The 22,350-nt window shown below is 42.8% G+C and overlaps 4 protein-coding genes across 5 annotated transcripts; 3 read left to right on the forward strand and 1 right to left on the reverse strand.

The window, feature by feature from the left end:
• The first annotated feature begins 63 nt into the window (after positions 1-63).
• Positions 64-10,798, forward strand: cap2 (cyclase associated actin cytoskeleton regulatory protein 2). Of its 2 annotated transcripts, XM_052070629.1 has the most exons (14): positions 64-215; positions 1,296-1,398; positions 2,662-2,773; positions 3,161-3,261; positions 3,747-3,824; positions 5,976-6,119; positions 6,781-6,866; positions 7,462-7,567; positions 8,877-9,030; positions 9,101-9,261; positions 9,333-9,456; positions 9,616-9,698; positions 10,124-10,267; positions 10,336-10,798. In XM_052070629.1, the coding sequence occupies exons 3-14, from the start codon at positions 2,668-2,670 to the stop codon at positions 10,417-10,419; spliced, it is 1,371 nt and encodes a 456-aa protein (XP_051926589.1). In that variant the 5' UTR covers positions 64-215; positions 1,296-1,398; positions 2,662-2,667; the 3' UTR covers positions 10,420-10,798. The 2 variants fall into 2 exon arrangements, with proteins under 2 accessions (XP_051926589.1, XP_051926590.1); XM_052070630.1 differs by lacking the exon at positions 64-215 and having other exon boundaries at positions 1,282-1,398.
• Positions 10,728-12,399, reverse strand: LOC127603918 (aurora kinase A and ninein-interacting protein). Its single transcript, XM_052070632.1, is given in 4 exon segments — positions 10,728-11,884; positions 11,965-12,065; positions 12,278-12,302; positions 12,304-12,399. Coding segments are annotated over 4 exon segments (1,293 nt in total). The 5' UTR covers positions 12,394-12,399; the 3' UTR covers positions 10,728-10,807.
• A 118-nt stretch (positions 12,400-12,517) lies between these two features.
• vps28 (VPS28 subunit of ESCRT-I) lies at positions 12,518-15,498 on the forward strand. Its single transcript, XM_052070674.1, has 10 exons — positions 12,518-12,579; positions 13,024-13,086; positions 13,372-13,403; positions 13,480-13,517; positions 13,585-13,674; positions 13,749-13,854; positions 14,114-14,215; positions 14,456-14,509; positions 14,795-14,886; positions 14,976-15,498. Exons 2-10 carry the CDS (start codon positions 13,047-13,049, stop codon positions 15,094-15,096), a joined length of 675 nt encoding a protein of 224 aa, XP_051926634.1. The 5' UTR covers positions 12,518-12,579; positions 13,024-13,046; the 3' UTR covers positions 15,097-15,498.
• A 773-nt stretch (positions 15,499-16,271) lies between these two features.
• Positions 16,272-22,317, forward strand: mapk15 (mitogen-activated protein kinase 15). The gene is made up of 14 exons (XM_052070615.1): positions 16,272-16,849; positions 17,371-17,469; positions 17,612-17,641; positions 18,276-18,366; positions 18,465-18,595; positions 18,720-18,883; positions 18,955-19,094; positions 19,171-19,228; positions 19,304-19,441; positions 20,074-20,179; positions 20,492-20,735; positions 20,808-20,905; positions 20,986-21,132; positions 21,279-22,317. Exons 1-14 carry the CDS (start codon positions 16,760-16,762, stop codon positions 21,471-21,473), a joined length of 1,731 nt encoding a protein of 576 aa, XP_051926575.1. The 5' UTR covers positions 16,272-16,759; the 3' UTR covers positions 21,474-22,317.
• Positions 22,318-22,350: the final 33 nt, after the last annotated feature.

Raw genomic sequence — 22,350 nt, forward strand, 5'->3', positions numbered from 1 at the left:
TTGGAGAAGGACTTAAGGGCGACATTGTCAGGTTAGCGTCATTGTCCCCCTCACGCATGGCAACGCCCTGATGAGGACACAGCAAAATAACCATCAATGATGCAGCTCTAATCAATAAGTCATGCTTTTGACTGTTCAGGGAGAACGAGATGGGAGTGTTTATTTCGTGTGCGGTCACGCATTCACGCTTCAGGGTGACATCATCCAAGAAGAGGGTATCGTTCCATCTATTTCTTGATCGATATATCTTGAGACTGAATCTACCTATAAATGTTGTTAGCTAGCTAGCTAACAAATATGTTTTCTTTCTAGCTGTAGGTTTACTAACTTTGGTGTGTGTGGTGTGTGTCAATTTTCTGGGATAGCTATCATGCTATATTCGGATATTGACTTCTAGAGATGAAAAAGGCCAGTTAGCCATAAGTCAACCTAGTTATCATATGTACACATAGCTAACGGGCTATCTGTTCTCTGTCCATCCAACTACAAACCTGTTTAGCTATCTCTTTCTAGTGAACTTTCTGCAGTAGCTATATATGATTCTTAACTATCAAGCGACCTATAGAAATAGCAAATTGAATATAGAGACACAGATAGAGGGACAGCGCTAATTATTTGCACACGCAATATTTTTTTTAACCAACCTATAAAGAATTCACAGTATCCCCCCCATTCCCCACTTATTAAAAAAAATATTATTCTTATTATTTTTATCTGATTCCCTGCTTTGTCATTTTTTTCTAATGAGAAAACGTTTATTCATTGTTTCGTAATGCTGTTGGTAGGTAGCTGTCATCTACATTACCCTTTCTTCCCCCCAGTGTTTTTACGTGTTGAATGTTGGTAAAATAGATTACTATGTGCTGTTACTTCAAAATATGGTATCTTTATTACGGTAGTTTTTAGAGGGCACGCTTGGTAGCTACTGTAATTAACTTGAGATCAATGCATGATTTTAAATATCTGAGCTGTTTGTCTTTTAACAATTTTCATGTGTTGAATTATCCCAATAAAGTCTGTTGCCTGGTATGTCATGTAAGTTCAAGCTAAAGAATTCTGCTTTTCAACTTGAGTCATTTGAAAAACACACATGGGACATAACATTAGGTACCTTAGATTTACATAAAAAGCCATATTTATTGAACAATGAAACATAATGATCAGAATGGTTATTGATCAGCGCCTGTTCACAGTCATTTGTTTGGCTCTGCCTCTGTTGGTTATTTTTAGCATGCACATGTGTGTGTGTGTGTGTGTGTGTGTGTGCGTGTGTGTCTGTGTGTGTTTTCTGAAAGGTTCTGCTCAGCTGAACTTGGACATCCCAGACGGAAGGGAAGGCAGGCAAGCAGGCAGGCAGCTCTCTTGGTCTGGACAAGAACAAGAACAGCACAGGAGGAGGTACAGTACATGTTCCCGAAAAAAACATTGCATTGGAGTGTGTCCTAAGTTTTGTGTGTGGGCGTGCACTTTGGAAAGCGAAGGACCGACGTTTCCCTCAGCGCTGTAACTCCATTTTGAGTCGATGGAATGGACTATATATATATAATTAGTTGTCTAATGTATTACAATTTTAGTCCATCATCTCTTTTGTGTTTATTTTTTGCTTTCCTCATTTAGTCACTTGTTTAGTGTGTTTTATTAATCAATGGCTTATTATTTTGTCACCTTTATTTTGATTTATTTTCTAATATTTCACTCTCATTTATTTTGATACGTGACTTACAATTACCTGTGTTGTTTATTTGATTCTGTATCAATTTTTGGGTTCAATTTATGTTCTAACATCTATCAACAACCGAGTTCCTAATTGCATAGTCATGCTCACTCACCGCATCATTGAGCAGGTGTACCTAATATTGCGGGCCTAATATTGAATGAACGCAATACAATGTGAGACAAGCGTCCGTGCGGGTCGGGCTTTTTGAATTAGCAACGAGCTAAACATCCAACAAGCTGAATTTAGCCTCACACAAGATCAGATAGCAGAGCCGCACGTGGTCTTCCTCAGCTGTTCACTCAAGTGTCGCCGGCGACGCACCTGTCTGCTTCGCGCCTCCTGGTTGCTATGGAAACAAAAGGGCGACTCGCGTGGAACCCTTTAAGCAACAACACTTTTTGTTGATGGTGTTGTTGTTACAGACAGCATGTGGCACCCTGAGGGGAGGCCTCAGTGACATGATGATGAGTCCTTTCTCCGGCCCGGCATTGCCACCGCATGACCGCACACTTTTATTCCTGATGTGAATGTGAACGTTCACGTTGAGTCATGGCAAGCAGATTAGCATGAGCCTGTCAGCTCACAGTTGCTTGGTGAAGTTGTTGTTATTGTGGTGAATAAGTGCCCTCGATGGTGCCCACGAGCGTTTGTCAATCAAAGATTATTCTTGCGACTTGACTTGTTGCCAGCTTTCGAAAATGGACGTCAATCAGATGCTGCAAATTGTTATTTAGAAATATTTAGAAACTGTTAAGATATTGTTGTTGTTGTAGTTTTACATTGTAACATTTTTTAAATTTTGTGCTCATTTCGGGGCTTTATCTTTTGTCCAAAAATCCCACAAAATTCCTCCCAGGAACAAACAGTCCTACTTCCAAGTGCCTCCCATCTTGACTAGCATGTTCTTGCACTTCCTGTATGACGCCGTCGCTTTTTGCCTGCAGGTGGTCATGGAGGCTTTGACGGAGCGTCTGGAGCGAGCTGTGACGCGACTGGAGCAGCTGGCGACGTCCACAAGTTTGTCGAACGGTGACTGCGTCAACGGCATCAATGGAAGTAAGACGATTCTTGACATTGTGATTCTCAGTGTGCTATAAGGGCTCCCTCTAGTGGCAAGGCAAAGAATCACAGAGTACAATTCAATTATATTTAACTTTTTCACACGAGCGTTTTGTATTTAATCTTGAGGACATGTTTGGTTTTCAACATTTATGTAGGTATAATTTTTATTTTACCTTAACGTCTCAAACGTTCAATTAGAATTTTTTTTTCGTGCGTGTGTGTGTTGTGTGTGTATGCATGTGTATTGGTTTTAGTTGTAGCATTCTTAATGTTGGGTTCAATTAGTTTTTTTTTAACCTTTAAAAATTAAATTATTACATTTGTGATATTGTCAAGTGTCGGTGACATTGGATTTCTTAACAATCCACTGTTACTTTCCAGCTTCGAGCGGGTGTGTGGACGCCTTTGACGTTCTTCTGAATGGCCCACTGACGGACTACATGAACGTCAGCAAGACCATTGGGGGTGACGTGGAGAGACACGTAAGTCCACTTTGCACGCACTGGCAAAAGACGACACCGCACCGATCAGAATCATGACAGAGCAGTCGACATGTAGTACGCCTCACTGCTGTCATTGGAAGAGCTGTTCAGCATCACTGGAAATAGATGTCAATCCAAAATTGGAACGCGTGCATTCATTCATCCAAACTCTCACACTCCCCTCTGTGGCCAGCATCCTTTACGGCCGACATACAGTATCTCTGTTGTGTACTTGGACGGACTCAAAGTGGACGACTTAACGTTGAATCAGGAAACGCGTGTGTGTGTCTGTCTCCCATCACTGATTAGAGGGAGAGCAGAGTGGCTCACTTTAGGTTTGCGTGGCTCCTTTTAAGGACAAACCCTCTCCAGTGATTCCCTTGGTAGACCACTTCTCACACATGTGCACACACACACATACACACACACACATACACACTCTTTCCAAGAATTAGAGCTAATCAATCACGCTGCTTTATTCACAGGCAGAGATGGTCAGCGAAGCCCTGCAGATGCAGCGGACCTTCCTCAAAATGGCGGCCGAGCACCAGGAACCCGCGAAGGTATGACCCTGAGGTGTCCCTATTAGTATTGATCTCCCAACAACTCACGTGTTTACTGACTTTTCATTGGTTACTGGCAAAGTGTCATGGGAAATGCAATTCACAGTACTCATTTATTATTTACAATGTATTCATGGGTTTATGATAGCGTGATTGAATGATTTGATAATTACTGTTATTTGAAACCACACATATTACATATGTGCAAGATATACAGTACACTCGATGCACTCTCTCTCTCGCTCTCTCTCTCTCTTTCTCTCTCTCTCTCTCTCTCTCTGTCACACACACGCAGGCACGGACACACATACACACACACACACACACACACTAGCTCAGGCCTCTCTTTGCAAAGGAGCAGCAGCTCTCAGACTTTTTATGGGCATGTTCTATATTTGAGGCCTGTTGTGAGTCTGTGTGTGTGTGTGTGTGTGTGTGTGTGTGTGAGACCATTCACCCTTCTGTCACCTCACAGTGCCTTAATTAAAGGCATGCTTGGAAGAGTTTGTTGGGGAAGAAGATACAACCCCCCCCCCCCCAAAAAAAAAAAACCTTGTTTGACATTAGATCGACTGAAAAGAGTAGAAAAAAACAATACTTTTGTCCATGTCATGCAGGGGCATCACATAGGGGGAAAAAACCCCCCAGCTCCCCAGAGCCAGTTTCACTGACCAACATGAAATTTGTTTGGCGTGTTCAAGATAACTTTACACACAAAAAAGTCTCAAGAAGCCGCAGCCGAAGTGTCACAACAAGTCCCCTATTTTAGGCTCAATTTTCCCATTTGCTTCACAGACTCATCTTGTCCGAGAGCTTTGGCCCAATCGCAACTAAAGTGGATGTATGGAAAATTTAATGGATATAATTTAATGGATGGCATTCATTTTTTTTTTGTCTATGCCATCGAATGTGGCTGAAGCATGATGTCAAACTTTGATCATTATTTTGCTCGGCTGGATGGGGGACTATACTCAAAGTTTATGGACAGGGGTCCACCTCTCAGTCTAAATGCGAGTGAAAGGTAAAGGGTAAACAGTGAGACGTGAGGCATGCCTTACAAGGCCTCGCGCGCTCCGGAATGTTGCGCGAAGGGAGTGATGATGGTGAGGAGGAGGAGGAAAAAAAGGACAGATGGTATGGCGGAGAGCCGCAAGTTCAGATGGAAAACTGACTGTAGTTAAAAAAAATAAAACTAAAAAAACGCAAGGGAACATGGTCACATTGCGAAGAGTGCACAACATTATGAGCCAACACTTCATTGCATGCTAATTGGGCTTTAAGATTTAATGGCAACAGCAATGTTCCGTGTTCTTAACCGTCTGGTTGTAAAAGGGAAGGATTTGGCCAAAAAAAGGGCTCACTTAACCCTTCAAGGTACAGTGGTCAGTACAGTGGACAGTTTATCATGTTATCAGGTTACAGGGTGCATGAAAGGGTTAATATGAAGAAAAATGTGGAAAATAGTGAGACAGGGGCAAAGCCAGTATTCCATAAAATTCTGTGCAGGTCTGGGAATTTTTCCCGGTTGTTAACACTGCACTAGTTATGAAAAAAAATGTATTTAATTGTCCAGGAATAATTGCCGAATGTTAATTAATTGATCCAAATCACAGGTGTCAAACTCAAGGCCCGGGGCCAGATCTGGCCCGCCGCATCATTTTAAACGACCACTCACACATGTCAACTTCCACGATGGTTGCTAAAATCTCTACCAATTCTTTGATGTAATAAATAAGAGCGTCATTGTAAGCATTTTCTTGTTACCAAAGCCTTTATTGCAGGAACTTAAACAATAATTGAATAAACCGTTATTATGGACTTCTTAATATGGTTTCAGTCATAGCGGCCCTCAAAGGGAAACGGTAAGTAAAATGTGGCCCACAACAAAAATGAGTTTAACACCCCTGATCCAAATGAAAGCTGTTCGTGGCAGAGGTCTGCCAGTCCGCCAGTAACTGCGTGACATCATCTCGTGGCAAGTCATTGTGAGGGCGTTTGCAGCTCTGTGCAAAGAATACAATCATGTCACACGAGCTAAAAATAGCATTAATAACACCCCGAGACATTTTTAGGCCGTTTGCACATGTTGGATTTCAAGCGGAAATGATGTACGGGCTCTTGAACACGATGCCGACTGTCTGGTGTTTGTAGACCGAGCTCCATGACCTGCTGAAGCCTATCTCGGACCACATCCAGAAGATCCAAAGCTTCCGGGAACGCAATCGCGGCAGCCAGCTCTTCAATCACCTTTCGGCCGTCAGCGAGAGCATTCCCGCCCTCGGCTGGGTGGCCGTGGTATGATTATATCGACATGTTAGCGGTTCAATGACTCCAGATTTTTTTGTAGTCGACTATCGTGTGATGAAAAGTCGAATCGATTAATCGATGACGTGGCTGGGCTATAAACGCCTTCGCCGAGCGGCAAAAGATCCGACCACTAAGGTGACACAATCTTCGAAAATAAGATGATGGTGGATGAGAATAGCGGTTAGCATGATCAGCTTTAGCTATTCCCATCGCCGCCAGAATCGGAAGGATTCACATTGTCGGGACTGGCAGCAGCGCAAAGTGAGACGCCATCTTGGCTAACGGCTGCGCAATAACAAGAACTTGTAAAACACGCACCAACATCGCGACACTTGTATGACTTTCCAACAATCATTTTGGTTCAAATATTTCAACTTGCATGTAGCATACATACGGCCGTACACAGTGACATCAAGTTGTTGGTTTGTGTTGTAGCAAACGACTTCTACGACCAATAAAGTTATTGTTGGCGCATACACATTTTGTCGACGATTAGGGAATTTCTCTTTGCGACGCCGCCCTCCGTTCCTCGCTTCTGGTTGGAGTCCTTTTAGACAAGCACCAATTGAAGTAGCTGATGCTAGCGAGCTTGACCGCAGCAACAGCAAAAAGGTTATTTACTTACAGTGATGTCGCCACTTGCCTTTAGAACCAAAAGCCCGGCCCTTACGTGAAGGAGATGAACGACGCAGCCACCTTCTACACCAACAGAGTGCTCAAAGACTACAAGGAAACGTAAAGGCACTTTTGATTTGATTTGACAAGTCAGGCATACGCTCACGTGACACACATTTTATTCAGAAATTTGAAAAAAAAGATCACTTTCATATGAACCACTGCGTTACACCATTGTCAAGTGTTACCACCGTAGATTAATATATTATATATTATTATTATATTATTCTTAAAATCAATGTTATTTATTTTCATTTTGTATAACATATGTTATTCCACACCACTCTAATTACAACCGCTAAAGCCTATATTTATTGCAATTATGAATTGCATATTTCATATTTAAAATCAAAATGTAATGTTTTATTTTGTTAATATTATATAAAAATAATTTGAAGCATTCATTATTCATTGTAATTATTTACACATTCCCCCAAAAAATTCTGCGAAATATTTACGACCCAAATGCAATTGTCAATATTGTACGGATTAATATTTTGTAGGATATGATTAAAAAGAATCTATGTACGTCATTATTACATTTATTTAATTTGACGTAGTTGACCAACCGATTCCTTTTATTTGACATATTGCGTTGTGTTGATTTGTATCGTCAAATCAAATGAAATGACCGATTACGCTTTGACTGTCTCAGCGATCGACGTCACGTGGACTGGGTGCGCTCGTACCTCTCCATCTGGGCCGAGATGCAGTCGTTCATCAAGCGCCACCACGCCACCGGACTACTCTGGAGCAAGAGGGTCAGTCTCCCATCAACTACATTAGCATTAGCATCCAGGCTAATAGCAAACTTTTCCCCATGACGTCGCCACTGACTTGACAGAAGGCGGAGTGTCGCACGAGTCAAAAACAAACCCCCTAAAAGATAACGACAACAACATTTCCATATAGTTTTCCACTCAAGATAGACATTGGTGCCTTTAGCAAAAGTGCAACTGACGTGGGACAAGTGCGCTGAAACTTAAGCGCCGACAGCGGTGCGCACGTGTGTGTCAGCTGTTGCGCTGAAGTGTCTATGAAAGGATGTAGTTTACGGGTCGACAGGTGGTCCTCAGAGAGGGAATGAGGATTTTCGACAATGAGGCCCGTATGCAGGCTGTAACCAAAACTGCAGGACCGCCATGTGACGCTTTAAGCCTCCAACCACATGCTGACCGAGCCCTTGTTCAGCTGTTCTCGACTCCGAGGCCCCTTTTACGCATTTTTGGAACCGAAACTAAAATGCCTTCACTTCTTATGTTGTCACATTAAATTAATTGGAAATGTGATCCAGTTTTTGTCCGCTTCAGTTCAGGCGCTTGGACAAACAACATGAGACAAGGTCAAGTCAGTCAGTACGATGGCATTCAAATCAACCCGCCTCCACTGAGTTCCGAGTTTGCGGTCCAGCAATTTCGCGGATGTTCTTTTTACAGTTTAAGAACCTTTTGTTCTGCCCCCAATTTATTTTGGGAGTAATTGCATTCTTGACCACTAGATGGTGGCGCTGTTTTGTTTGGCACAGTGTAAATGTGAAAGAAGAGCGAAAACAGAAAGTACTTTCAGCTCACATTAGTATGTGCGGAAGATTATTGAATGTCAGTGCCCTTCAATACTGCTTTTTACACAATTGGTTGAAAATGCCTCATGTTCTACAAAAACCAATAGTTGAAGGTTTATTTTGTAATGTACATCTTTGGTCATGTGAAACAATGTTCATTGTCAGATGATATGTTTATTAGTTTGATAATATATATATATTTTTGTGTAAGCAGATTGATGAGTGCACTGTTTGCACACAAATTTTTGTCTCATTCGTTCCTCTTCCTGAGGCTCGATATAAGTGTTTGTCTAAAAACCTTAAAAATTTTAGTTTTGTTTTAAATGCGACAAAAACATGTTAATGTATTTAAATGTGGTGTTTCTATATTGTGGATATCACCTATGACATGGTGGTCTGGAATGAATAGGATTGAAAATATGAATGAAATTGAAATAAAATCAAATGCCTAGTGCAGCACTCCCCCTGGTGGGTGACTTTATATTACACAAATCATTCCTCTACTGCAGGGTCCACTTGCCCCAGCCGCCCTGTTGGAAAACCCCAGTATTCCCTGCCCTCCGCCTCCACCCGCAACCCCGGCTGAAGAACCCCAGGCCACCGGATCCTCCGGGCACTCGGCACTATTTTCCCAGCTTAACCAGGGCTTGGACATCACGAAAGGTCAGCACCCCTCTGGTGGTCTATAAAGTCACTTCTGGGTCTTCACTCTTGTCTTAATTCCATGTCATAGGTCTAAAGCACATCTCAGACCACCAAAAGTCCCACAAGAAGCCGCATCTGCGCTCAAAGGAGGCACCAAGCGGTAAAACCAAACCCAAGAAATCAGCCCCGCCGGCGGCCCCTCAGAAGAAACCCCCACTGCTGGAGCTGGAGGGGAAGAAATGGAGGGTGGTAGGTGGAACCCTGAGGCATTTTCAACCAATCGCAGGGGGCTTTACTTAAGGGAGGTACGGTCCCCGCAGGAGTACTTTGAGCACAACCATGACCTGACAATTGAGGAGACGGAGTTACGGCAGGTGGTCTATGTGTTGGCCTGCAACGATACCACACTGCACGTTAAAGGGAAGTTGAACTCCATCATCGTCGGTAAATTAATCCTCGCAAATTCTCCCCGAAAGTTATCAACAGCCTCGTCCTAATGGCACGCTAGAGAATCACTGCCTAAGTGCAGTTCAGTTGTATTTAACTTTGACGTTCAATACATTGCCGTTGAATCTTCAAGAACTGAAGAGTGTGCGTGTTCAGATAACTGCAAGAAGCTTGGGCTGGTGTTTGACAACGTGGTGGGAATCGTGGAGATCATCAACTCCAAGGCCATTCAGTTACAGGTGAGATGCCGGTTCAAAGTCAAATTTGTGTTTTAAATTCAAGTTTCGAGCAAGGGTCGAGGTTGAAAAGGAGTTTGAATCCTGATTTCTGATTTCCAACAACGGTTTTAAGTCAGTGTTGTCGTTTTAAAATAAGTTGTCAAGCCCATTGTTATTTTAATTCATGTTGAGGTTTCATGCTGGACATTTCAAGCTTGGCTTATATTTTTAAGGTATGGTTTCAATTTCATGTTTCCCGTCCCAATTCGGGTTTTCAGTCATGGTTAAGGTTTTTACGGTAAGATTGCAGAATTAGGTTTCAACTCAAGGATAGTGTTTCGATCCAGAGTGAGGGTTTCACTGTGGGAATTCAAAGCAGTCATATGGTTTCAATAAAGTCAGGTTTCAAGGGTGGGGATGTCATTGGTATGTTTTTTTTTGGTCAGGTGTTAGGAACTGTGCCCACCATCTCCATCAATAAAACGGAAGGATGTCAGTTGTACCTCAGTCAAAAGTCCTTAAACTGCCACATCGTCAGCGCCAAAAGCTCCGAGATGAACGTCCTCATACCGCAAGGAGACGACGACTACGTGAGTGTCTGCGTGCATCCTTGGAGGAACTGAGTCAGCCATTTTGTTAAATCATTTTTGTTTTCCAGAAAGAGCTGCCGCTTCCCGAGCAGTTCAAGACCGTCTGGGATGGATCCAAATTGGTGACCGAACCCAGCGAAATGGCAGGTTGATTGATGGTTAGTGTGGCAAATGCTAACAGTTAGCCTATTGGATTCCCCCACCCCCAATATATTTTAATACTATCTGTTCAATATGAATTATGCTCTGAGACTAACAGTATGCTGAAACTAAAGCTATCATAAAAAATGGAAACATTTATTTTTCTGCTCCATATGAAGGCAAAAAAAAATCGCTCAACCTACCCCAATTTATCTCTTTATGAGATCACTCGTTTTTCCTTATATCACAATTTGTATGAATGTCAGCTATCAATTGATTGCATCATAGGACTCGTTCCATGCAGTTAGTCCACAGTGCGTGATAAATAAAAACCTTTATTGTCCGTGAAACCAAAACCAACTTTTTTATAAATAAAATCTCTCTGCTGTTCCCCTTGTGTCAATGTTTAATCACCATATTTCCCCGGGAGTCTTGAGTAAAGAGCAGGTCCTTGACGTCAAACGGAGTCATCATGGGTTGCATCGTGGCAGCTGTGACGACGACGTTGTTGTTGCGTTTTTTGAGGGGACTCCTCCGACTCCGGTGCGCAATCACCCGAAAGCCGTCGGAGTCCTGCGTGAACAGCCGCGCCAGGCTGTCTTCATCGTCATGCTGCCTCGCTCGCTTCTTCGGAAGAGAAAACCCCTCGGATAATGGGCTGCTTTCTTTCTTGTCGTCATTACGAGAAGAGTAAGCAAGTCGAATCAGTTTCTGAGTGGAGGTTTTCTTCCCTTGAACCTCCATCTGAAAGGCCTCTTCGCTTACATCAAAGTTGATTAAGTTTCGGATTAATGGAAGGGAAGATTGTTGGCTACGGTTCATCTCATCTTGTTGCGCTTCTGGGACATTGAGGTGGACTTCATGTTCCATCTTGTCTGGTTGCTCTTCGCGGACTTGACGCCAGAGAGTTTGTTCTGTCTCATCTTGGCGCTCTTTTCGGACTCTGCCATGGATGATTTGTTTCATCTTGTCTGGTTGTCGGACTGGAGGCCTGATGTTCTGTTCCATTTCGTATGGTTGCTCTTCTCCCACTTTGGGGCTAATGCTGTCTTTCATCACGTCTGCTTGCTCTTCTCTGAGTTCACTGTGGATTTTCTGTTCCAACGTGTCTGGTTGCTCCTCTCGGATTTTGCGGCCGATGTTCTGTTCCATTTTATCTTTTTGCCTTTCTCTGTAGATGTTCTTTTCCATCTCATTAGGTTGCTCTTCTTGCATTTCGCAGTTAATGTGCTCTTCTTCATCATGCTCTCGAGCGTCTCCTTCTTCACACATCTCACCGTCTGTTTCGGGTCCAAGATTTATTTCCGATGCCACATCAGAATTACTTCGAGGCGAAAAGTAGCTGGATATAAAGCTCTGTTTGGTCCTTGGCATCTCCGTCTTGGTTTGTGTGAAGTTGAATACTACAGCCGAGCTGTAGCCGGCAGCTTTGGCCAGCGGGTTGAGCATCTTGGAGATGGGCCTGACTGTTTTTTTCTGAAAAAAAAAAGTAAAATAAATTTGGTGAAATGTCGTTCAAGAGTGTGGCGACCGTCCTGTTCTTCATCGTCAATAACCTGCTTTGCTTTTCCTTTGAGCTCCACGGTGTCCAACCACACTCCGCATTCTTCGGGGGCAGGGTTTGACTGTACCCCTTTGCACGTCTTCATGCTGGACGCTTAAGGAATAATATTTTCAAACATTTATAAGAAGCAACACTCTAGTGATGTAATGGGTTTGACAACGTTCACAACAACGAACGTGAAACAGGTACCCGTTTCGAAATCATAACGCGCGAAATCATAGCCACATTTGAACGCAACATTTTGACTGCTTTGATAAAATAATCGTTTACACTCTTCGTTTAAGTTATTCAGTCAATATATTTACCTTGTTTTTGATCGGGTCGCTTTTTTTGTATTTTTTGAGTCTGGCGCCTCGACGACGGGCTGTCCCTGACGTTTGACTGTCGAAAAATGTGTAGCCGGGTATTCATGAAACGGCATTGACAACAGCACAAACCTGTAATATTGTCAAATATTTGAGTTATAAAAATGTTAATTGTAAATTTAACCGACTGATAGCATGGCTTTAAAGAGAAGAATGGTTTATTTTTGATCAGGCGTTCATCTCCCACGGTCCTGGCAGGAGGGTGTGTTTATATTGACGTCATTGCAGCTCCACGGAAAAGGGTAAGTGTCGACTTTTAAAGTATATAGTTTTGGTTCTAAATATGATATTAATCGATTACAGGCCACACATGGCAACATGATCTTATAAAATTGCGTTAATATACCCCAAAAATACGTTTTAACCACATCTGTCAATGTTGTGGCAATTTTAAAGGACGATGCTACGAATTAGCATTGAATGTTAACTTCGACCTAGCTGGTCATCTTAACAAAACAAGGGCGACAAGCTATTAGTTTGTCGACATTCTTAGTTTCACTTGCGATTTTTTTCCTTTTTTGTTAAATTCAAACGTAATTTTAAATAATTGGACTATTATTGGGTTGAGCGAATGAACGTTGTCGTGCTTGCTGGCGTACTACTTCCCTGACGTGTTAATAATTATTGAGACCGAGTATAAAACACATGAATGCGCCAAAGGGTGACCTAATTTCTTATTTTCTTAGATTAAGTTGACACATCAAACATCATGTTCCATGGCATACCGGTTACAAGTAGCATGGGAGGAGGTAGGATGATCTTTATTAAAATGACGCTTTCTTCGTCCCACAGTGGGGAACTTTACAAGTAATTACTAGCAAATGTACAGGGTGTCCATAAAGTCTCATTAGAGACTCGAAGAGGTAAAAAAAAACAATAACCTTAATAAACGCTGAACACAATTGAACAAATCTGAATAGAATATCTAATCAATTGCATTTTAATACATTTTTGAAATGGTAAAGAGACTTTATGGACACCCTGTAGTTATTCTTATAAACCACATCTGAAGTTGTAGCCTCCTCTTTTCTCAGGAGTGCCACCCAATAAACCCGAGCTGTATGAGGTAAAGGTCGATCAAAATTACAGTTTCTCTCAGTGATTGTAAGTTAATATATTTATTTTTTCTTTAATCATTCCAGGAGGTGAAATTGTACAAAAATGCAAGAGAAAGAGAAAAGTAAGTGCCATACGATGTTTGAATGTTCTAAGGATTCTTAATGACTGCGGGATGCTTCTTTGTGAAGGTATGACAACATGGCAGAGTTGTTTGCTGTGGTCAAGACCTTGCAGGCTCTGGAGAAAGCCTACATCAAAGACTGTGTCACACCCAATGAGTGAGCTGGGATGAAGTATTCTTAGAAAGTATCGACTTTCCTGCTTCTCTTGATGAAGAGATGTCGTTTTTAAGGTACACCGGCTCGTGTTCCAGACTCCTGGTACAATACAAGGCAGCGTTCAAACAGGTGCAGGGCTCCGACGTGGGATCCATCGACGACTTCTGTCGCAAGTACAGAGTGAGTTTTCTTAAAATGAAAATACTAAAATTATGTTGCACTTTGCTTCAAGATGACATGCAATTGGTGGATCCGGGATCAAATTACATCACATTCAGATTTAATTCCAGTGAATGAAAATGAAGGATGGAAAGAAGTCAGCTGTGTCTGATTGCCGTATGCAATCAGACACTTTTTTTCTTATTAAACCTGATTAATTTTTTGGTTGAATGCTAATCATACTGAGGTACTTACATCAATGTTTTTTCTCCTCTTGTAGCTAGACTGCCCGCTGGCCATGGAAAGGATCAAGGAGGATCGGCCAATCACCATCAAGGACGACAAGGGCAACTTGAACCGCTGCATCGCCGACATAGTTTCTGTACGTTCCCCCTTCAATCAGTCTGGACGGGACACTCGTGCCAGGAGATTTCAAAATGAAATGATGGGGTGTTTATGTGATCAAGCTGAACATTGAGCGGCTCAAGTGAATGGTTTAAATCCTCTGGCAAATCACTTGAAATTAGACTTAATCCCAGCTAATGATGAATACATAGAGGCGAGGTCTTTATTTCCTCTAGTTGCTCCTTACTCATTTGTTTGTTTTTCCGCTTGTTTTTAGCTGTTTATCACCGTCATGGACAAGTTGAGACTGGAGATCAGAGCCATGGATGAGGTAGGTTTCAAGATTTAGCAGTGAGTTGGGGTACTGGTTTACTCAGGGTAGTGTTTATTTATTTTAACGTGGTTGCATACAACATTGTATCGTTTCGACATTTCAGTCTACCAGAATGCTTATTGTCACTCAAGATATTGTCTCAGCATACCATAAGATCATCTCTCATATGCCGTTATCTGTCCGCCCTTAAAATAGTTTTCCTTACTTGGGTAGGTGCTGCTGTTTTGAGTACCAACAGAATTACAACGCACGAATGTTTAACCGGGCCTCTGTTTGGATTAGATCCAACCGGACCTGCGTGAGCTGATGGAGACCATGAACCGAATGAGCAACATGCCTCCTGATTCGGAGGCCAAGGACAAAGTTAGCCTCTGGTCAGTCTGCATCACTGGCGAGTCGGCGTCCGCTTTACAGGAACCCGCTCGCTTTTTCTTTTTTTTCAATGCGTCTCGTGTGTCATCAGGTTGAGCACCCTGAGCAGCATGTCTGCTTCGGACGAGCTAGACGACAGCCAGGTTCGCCAGATGCTCTTCGATCTGGAGTCGGCTTATAATGCCTTCAACCGTTTCCTGCACTCCTCCTGAGCCAATTGCGTTTGTCTTTTTGGGTCACATGACCTTTCCATGCATCCTTATGCATGTTCGGTAAAAAACGTTTGGTCTGTTTCTTTCCTCCTGCAATCTTACTGTGTTGTCCAAATGACAGGGAAATGACTATATACCGGTAATTAAAATAATTAGGTTCTCTATCCTATTAAAACCCGTGAAGATTAGATTCATGTTTATTAATGTACAGTTGTAGTGTGTTCAATTACTCACTGTCTTATTTTAAGTACTCTAGCCACCTTTGCTCCTGGACCCAATTTAGGGACTGCAGTAAATATTTATTAACATGTATCATTGTATATACAAATATTTGGATATTGAAATTCCTAATCAGACACACTTCTTTTTAACAATAAAATTGAAACATACCTCATAATCAGATTATGGTGTGTGCTAGGATTTCATACTTTGGGTGTTATACAGTATCACAAAAATATTTTTAATATGTTAATAAATTCCAAAATGTAAAATGTGTTTTCCTTTTACACATAATTATATATTTCATACAAGTGCCATTTTTACATTTAAATATTTTGTCATCATTTTGTGTGTTCATTTATATTTTGATAAATATGTATCTGAATATTGAAAGAAAATTGCACAGCAAAATGTTACAGTAGAGTTTTTCTACATGATTACATATTTCAAACGTAAATGTATTACTTTGATAGGTTTGTTATACACAAAATATATTGTGTAATGTCAATGCCACATGTAAACCAAAAACATGAGGTTATGCACTGAGTGTTAAAATGTTATTGTATACATAAGAAAATGCTAAATAATATGACAAAAAAATCACAAGAAATATTTTAATAGGAAGTAAATGGGATTTACGAAGCAAAAACTAAAGTGCGAAGAACAAAGTGAGGAACGAAAAAATGACTTTCTGACTGTGCCCTTCATTACAAGCGGGCCGACATAGCAGCCAAGCCGTTATTTCCCCACATGTATTTCTTATGGGTTTTCTTCGATTTCTTTAATACAAAAACAACTTTTTAAGTTGCTCTTTAGAATTTCACTCAAGTGAAGCATCTCTGATGAATGAAGGGGGATCATACAGCACGTGCCCCTCTCTTACGCGTTGCGTGTCACCATGACAACAGCGAACGCCGGACGTCACGGCAATCGTCGCCGCCCGTTGGTCGGCTGCGGGCCCTTTAAGCAACAAGCGCTCCCGCCCTCGGTTTCCACGACGACAAGTTGAGACAAAACTCACTTCACAGGCTCCAACCACCCGCACCCCGACCCCGACTGGACGCGACGCGCCGCACGGCCGAGCGACAAACATGTTGCGGTCACGCTGCTCTAAACTGACGGGCAGAAGGGCTGGTCAACTTCAAAATGGCTGTTTAACGTCGGATGTAAAATGGCTCCACCTGCTTGGCTCTTTCTCCGTGGCCGATTTCGCTTAACGGAACTTACCAACCACTTCAAGCTACTAACCAGCCACTAATGCGACCAAGTGACCCACGAGACACTTCAAATAACACGTTCATGGCGTGGAAAGAAGTAAAATAACGACTTTGTTGGCTGGAGGATCATCAGCACTTCCGGTTCGGCACGACTACTTTGCTGTCTTGCGCGTGTCGTCCGACTTTTTGAGGTGCCGTCGTGTAAGGAAAGAGTGGCCGTGTTCAAAATGAGCAAAATTGCAAAATCCGGCAGCATGCCTGAAGTTGAAGAACACATATCCACGAAATACGAGATAAGGAAAAGACTTGGCAAAGGGGTGAGTGGCTTTATACTTTTTGTACATGGAGCACCAGAACGCATCACGCACCTTGAAGTTGTACAATGTTTGTCTTTCACTGGCGTCTTTTTTTCTTCCGTTTTTACCTTATTACACAACAATTTGCTTGGTGCAATTTTCTGACTCTTGGCCGCTCCTTGTACAATTACCAAATACTGTAGTTAAATCTACTAATAATATCAACCCTCCCCCGCCCCCGGACACTTTGCAACGTTCTGACATCCAACAGGTTGTGGAGTGGAAAGATGGACTACTGAGTGTCATGTTACACAGCTGGTTAATGTTTTACACCTGAGGGGGAATACAGTGAATTCAAATAATAGATTGTTAATAATTATGTATTATAATGTCATTACTACAAGGCATGTGGAAAAAGTATACGTACTGTATTATGATTCTAAGCAATACAAAACACAAGGCTGCTGATATTTTAACAAGGCAATTAAAAATGTCAATCAATAATAAAGTATCAAAAAGTAGTTTTTGCGTACGTGTGGCAGGCATATGGCATCGTTTGGAAGGCGGTGGACAGGCAAACGGGCGAAATCGTGGCGGTGAAGAAGATTTTCGACGCCTTCAGGAACAAGACGGACGCTCAGGTGGGTGATTTTACAATTTGAGACGCACGCCAATCAGAAATTGAAATTCATCCGTGTTCGTCCAACGATTGCATCCTTCAGGATGCTTGACTGCCTTGAGTTTACATCACGATTGTTTATTTGTTGTTGTTTTCTTGAACAGCGGACCTTTCGAGAAGTCATGTTCCTGCAGGTAAGAAAAAAATCCTTGCCATCCTATTTGCAACCCATGAAAATAAAGCGAATGTGCAGTGGTTTATTTCTGTTATGTAATTCCTCCGTCCCTTGTTTATGTACAAGGCCTCGACTTGCTAACTGCCAGTTAACCTTCAACCAGCCTTTACCTGAAAAATTAGCCTGGTAGCTCCCGCTGGAAAATGAATTCAGCCTCCAAAGCCAGTTTCAGCTCTCAACATGAAATTTGGTCGGCTTGTCCGTAAGAGTACACCCCCCCCCCAAAAGCCTCATAAACTGCCTGAAAAACAAGCTGGACATCTACATTGTTTCCAAGTGCACATTTTAGCCTAATTTTGGCTAAGTCTAATAATCAGGAACCTCAAATGATGTGTTCGTCTTGTCCAGTTGCACCACAGAGCTTGAAGTTTGGTCGGGATGTCCGTCATGAGTCAAACCACAGAAAAGCCACAAGGAACCATGTCCAGGGGTCCTACAAAAACTACTAAAGATTTTGTTGGATTTGTCATCAAATTTAGTGAAATTTAGACAATGAAATTTAAGGACTCGCACTAAGCACCAAACTAATTAAAATCAACAGCGCAACATCAGAATTTACCTTGTTCTGTTGTTGTCATTGTGTGTGTGTGCAGGAATTTGGCGATCATCCCAATGTGGTCAAACTCCAAAATGTTATCCAGGCACAAAATGACAAAGACATTTATCTCATCTTTGAGTACATGGGTGAGTTTTGGAAAGCTTCTGTAACGTTGCTTCCAAAATGCTTATTAAACCTGTTAGATGTGTGTGTGTATTTGGTTTTTTGTTGTTGTTTCATCTAGACAGCGACCTGCATGCGGTGATAAAGAAAGGGACACTATTGAAGGACATTCACAAGCGTTATGTCATGTACCAGCTGCTAAAGGCGGTCAAATATCTGCATTCGGGTAACGTCATCCACCGGGACCAAAAGGTATGATTCCAAATTGCGCGACCACGTCTCAGGAAGTCCGCCATTTTGATGTGATCTGAAGCTTTTCATGCTAACCTGCAGATTCAACAACAACGGTGTTGGGTTTTCTTTCTTTATTTTTCAGCCTTCCAACGTGCTGGTGGACTCGGACTGTGTGGTCAAGCTGTGCGACTTTGGCCTGGCCCGATCCCTCAGTCAGGACCAAGAGGACAGCGGCAACCCGGCGCTGACGGAGTACGTGGCGACCAGGTGGTACCGGGCTCCCGAGATTTTGCTGGGGTCTACCAGGTACACTGTTGACTTGTTTAAGGGATTTGAAGCACGCACAAGTGTCACAAACAAGAACTGGTGGTTGCAAGGTACACAAAGGGCGTGGACATGTGGAGCCTGGGCTGTATCCTGGGAGAGATGTTGCTGGGAAGGGCCTTGTTCCCCGGGACGTCCACCATCAATCAGATCGAGAAGATCATGAGTGCCATACCGCACCCGTGTCCAGAAGGTGACCGATAACGCCACTCCGAGCATGTCTTGATCTTTTTTTTTGTTGTTTCAACGAAGCCTATTTTAATTCCCAGATGTTCTCGCCGTCAAGTCTGAAATTGGGTCGTCGGTCATTCAGAGAATATTGCAAAGGTGATGCAATATGAATTCTCGTCCCGCTTGCATTGTCAACAAATATTTTTCCGATTTTGTTTCTCCCCCGGACAGGCCGCAGGTTCTTTTGGAGGACCTCCTCCAGTCGTTGGCGCCCCCCGACGCCCTGGACCTCCTGAAGGGTTTGCTGGTCTTCAACCCCGACAAGAGGCTGACTGCGGAAAACGCCCTCCAGCATCCTTATGTAGCCAGGTACTTACGTTCATTTGCTTCTGGTGTACTATTAACGTGTCATAGATGCATCTCGATACTTTTGGTATTTTGGGCAAAATATTGTCAGCTCATGTTTTCTTGACTTGTGTAGATTTTATGATCCATTGTAGATATATCTCATCCATATATTGTTTTGCACACAACCCCTGTATCGTGACACAGTTGACATTTTTCGCCAACTATTGCAACAGCGTCTTTATTTAAAGTAATGCAGAACATGACACGTTTTACTTTGCCACGTTCGTCCTTGTTCAGATGGATAGATGGCGCTGTTTCATCAAAGGAAACCACCATAGATAGGTTGATCATGAAACCTCACGCGAGTGCTCGATTCCCATGGTCCTCGGCGTAACAGATAGGCTGCAGTTTAAACTGCGGCTTGGGAAGCGTGTCTCTTTTTAAGTGCCATTTTCAGGATGTTTTGGATGACACAAGGCGACCCACATTGTTTGGCGCCCCGCCCATTTTGGAGAAAACGAAGACTATTAGGTCCACCTTGTGGTCGAGAAAATACAGTACATGACGCTGCATATTGTACTGTCAGTGGTTGTCTTCCTGAAACTTTATGGTATGGTGTCGTAGTTTATGTGTCATTTGTGTTGTTATTGTAGGTTCCACAATCCGGGCAAGGAACCGTCTCTCCACTACGACGTAGTTCTGCCGCTAGATGACGACGTGCAGTTATCGGTGGAGCAGTACCGCAACAAACTTTACGAGGTACAAGCTTGAGCGTGATTTAGAAATTCCAATTTGTTCCGTGGCCAAGATAATAAATCAATTGTCCCCATTAAAATGAATTTAAATGTGCCTCAATCTGTTCTAAATAAAAGTAATGTATAAATTTGAGATCAGATATATAAAGAAATGAACTGATTGTATAAGTTAGCGTTGACCGTTTATCCTGTTCAGATACTGAAAGACGAATGATTTTTTTGTTTTTCACTTCACTAAAGCAGCTTTGTGTCTAAATCAAGTCAATCAAGGTACCTCTGTAGTCTTGAGAAAACTGAACATGACGCTGCCTCACAGATGATTCGAGACCGGAAAAGCCATCAGGGCTTGCTCCGACTCATCCACCCCAAAGAAGCCGTGACCGGCACGGATAAACTTGGCCAGAAAAACAGAGGGGACGACAACCAGGATGCAACGATCAAAAGTGAAAGTCCCCCCAAGGCAGAAAACGCATCACCGCCTCCTCCTGTGGACAAGATAGTCCCTTCAGAGAATCGCCTCGCGGGCAGATGCACTTATAACCCCATCACACACGCGCCAAGTAAGTCTGACGTTAGCCGCGACTATCATCAAACTAGTCATTTGAACCGCAGCTCTGACTGTCTTCATCCAGATGGGTTTATTCACCCAACCACAGCCGGCATGAGAGCAGCAAGACAGAGAAGCGGCAGTGCCACCTCATCACCAACAGAGGGCGTCACAGCCAGCACTGTGTGTTTAAGAGAATCCTCAAACCCCATTCGCATTCTTTTTGAACCTCATCACCATAAAGTGTTCTTCTTTCCCCAAAGTCCATGGACCAGATTATCCAGCGCGGTCGCTCAGCCCCGGCGCACATCAACCACACCTTCTCACTGACGCTCGCTCATACTCAGAACAACCCGCTGGTACGCAAGACCGACTCGCCTCCGGGACTGAGCATCACTAACACTAACCCGGTGGGTGAGCGAGAACATTTGTGGTTATTTAACTCATACACTCCCAAAGACGTTTTTAAACGTCTTTCCAGACTTGGTCTAGAATTGGCTGGTACCGAATGAGTTAAGCACTGTGTGGACTACTTTCCTCTGTTGGTCCCGTGCAGAACCACCGCTCGAGCTCTCGGGCCCGTGATGAACGACCGGCACCACGCTTCAGCAAAAAGGTCTTCCAGAACAACTGCAATGTGTCGGCGGCGGGCGATCCCCGCGCCAAGCTGGGCAGCTACTGCCAGGCGTACGGAACTATCAGCAAAACGGAGCTGGACAACCTGCTTCAGGCGCGAGCATACAACCAGTAGCATGTTGCGCCCTCTCCAAGCTACGAGGTGGAGATGAAAGAAACACAAACATCGGCGACATCAAAGATCTCTTGCATGAAGAGATTCTGCTTATTAGCTGTGACAACCAAATAGAGTGGTGTTACTTCAAGGTTCTGCAAGGAATAATGTGTGGGAAGACAATTTCTGATCGATGGGCTTTCATGAAAAAAAGATGGTATCTGCATGACGGGCTTGGGGGAGAAGAGAAGAGAACGTTTAGCCGTTGTTTGTGAAATGGGAAGAAAATGTCAGTCTTCTTTTCTGAGAAGAGAATATCAATTCTGGGCAACGTGTGTTGAGAGAAGGCATTATCCTGCACCTGAGCATTTGTCATTACAGAAGCTCATAGCCCTTATTGTTCTTTTATGAGAAGAGATGACAATCCTTGTCAGAGGGCCTTTGTTAGAAGAAAAGACAATTTCTTGTCAATGGGCTTCAGTGAGAAGAGAATTGTATTGTATTGGGTAAAACTTTATTGTCAAATGTACTGTATGTGTAACATGTAACATACAGCACAGAATATCTGGGCGTTTTTGGTACGGAAGCCAATTTCTTCTCAATTTATGTTTGGAAGAAGAGAAGACAATCTTGCTCAATGGGCTTTTTTTGTGAGGAGAGAAGTCATTTGCCACTCCCAATTTTCTTTCATGAGAAGCAAAGACTATTCCTCTTCAAGCCATCATGAGAAGTAAAGGCAACCTCTGATCAATTGGCATTTTGAAAACAAAATTTCATCAGTTGACTTATGAGAAGACCTTTTACTGGCTAAGTAAAACTTCAAGAGGGCTCAATCGCCTGTACACTTAATAAAAGTTTTATGATGACAGCTTAACCCTGACGTTATTTGCATTTCCAT

This window comes from Hippocampus zosterae, chromosome 7 (assembly GCF_025434085.1).
Source record: "Hippocampus zosterae strain Florida chromosome 7, ASM2543408v3, whole genome shotgun sequence".
Classification (NCBI taxonomy): domain Eukaryota; kingdom Metazoa; phylum Chordata; class Actinopteri; order Syngnathiformes; family Syngnathidae; genus Hippocampus; species Hippocampus zosterae.

Bases quoted from the DNA above. Each gene is read 5' to 3' on its own strand.
- cap2 (XM_052070629.1), top strand. From the start codon at position 2,668: ATGGAGGCTTTGACGGAGCGTCTGGAGCGAGCTGTGACGCGACTGGAG. The intron at 6,120-6,780 runs GTATGATTATAT...ACTTGCCTTTAG, and splicing joins CCCTCGGCTGGGTGGCCGTG to AACCAAAAGCCCGGCCCTTA. The intron at 9,699-10,123 runs GTGAGATGCCGG...TTTTTTGGTCAG, and splicing joins CCAAGGCCATTCAGTTACAG to GTGTTAGGAACTGTGCCCAC.
- vps28 (XM_052070674.1), top strand. From the start codon at position 13,047: ATGTTCCATGGCATACCGGTTACAAGTAGCATGGGAGGAG. The intron at 13,404-13,479 runs GTAAAGGTCGAT...TAATCATTCCAG, and splicing joins ATAAACCCGAGCTGTATGAG to GAGGTGAAATTGTACAAAAA. The intron at 14,510-14,794 runs GTAGGTTTCAAG...TGTTTGGATTAG, and splicing joins AGATCAGAGCCATGGATGAG to ATCCAACCGGACCTGCGTGA.
- mapk15 (XM_052070615.1), top strand. From the start codon at position 16,760: ATGAGCAAAATTGCAAAATCCGGCAGCATGCCTGAAGTTGAAGAACAC. The intron at 19,095-19,170 runs GTGACCGATAAC...TTTAATTCCCAG, and splicing joins ACCGCACCCGTGTCCAGAAG to ATGTTCTCGCCGTCAAGTCT. The intron at 20,906-20,985 runs GTGTGTTTAAGA...CTTTCCCCAAAG, and splicing joins AGGGCGTCACAGCCAGCACT to TCCATGGACCAGATTATCCA.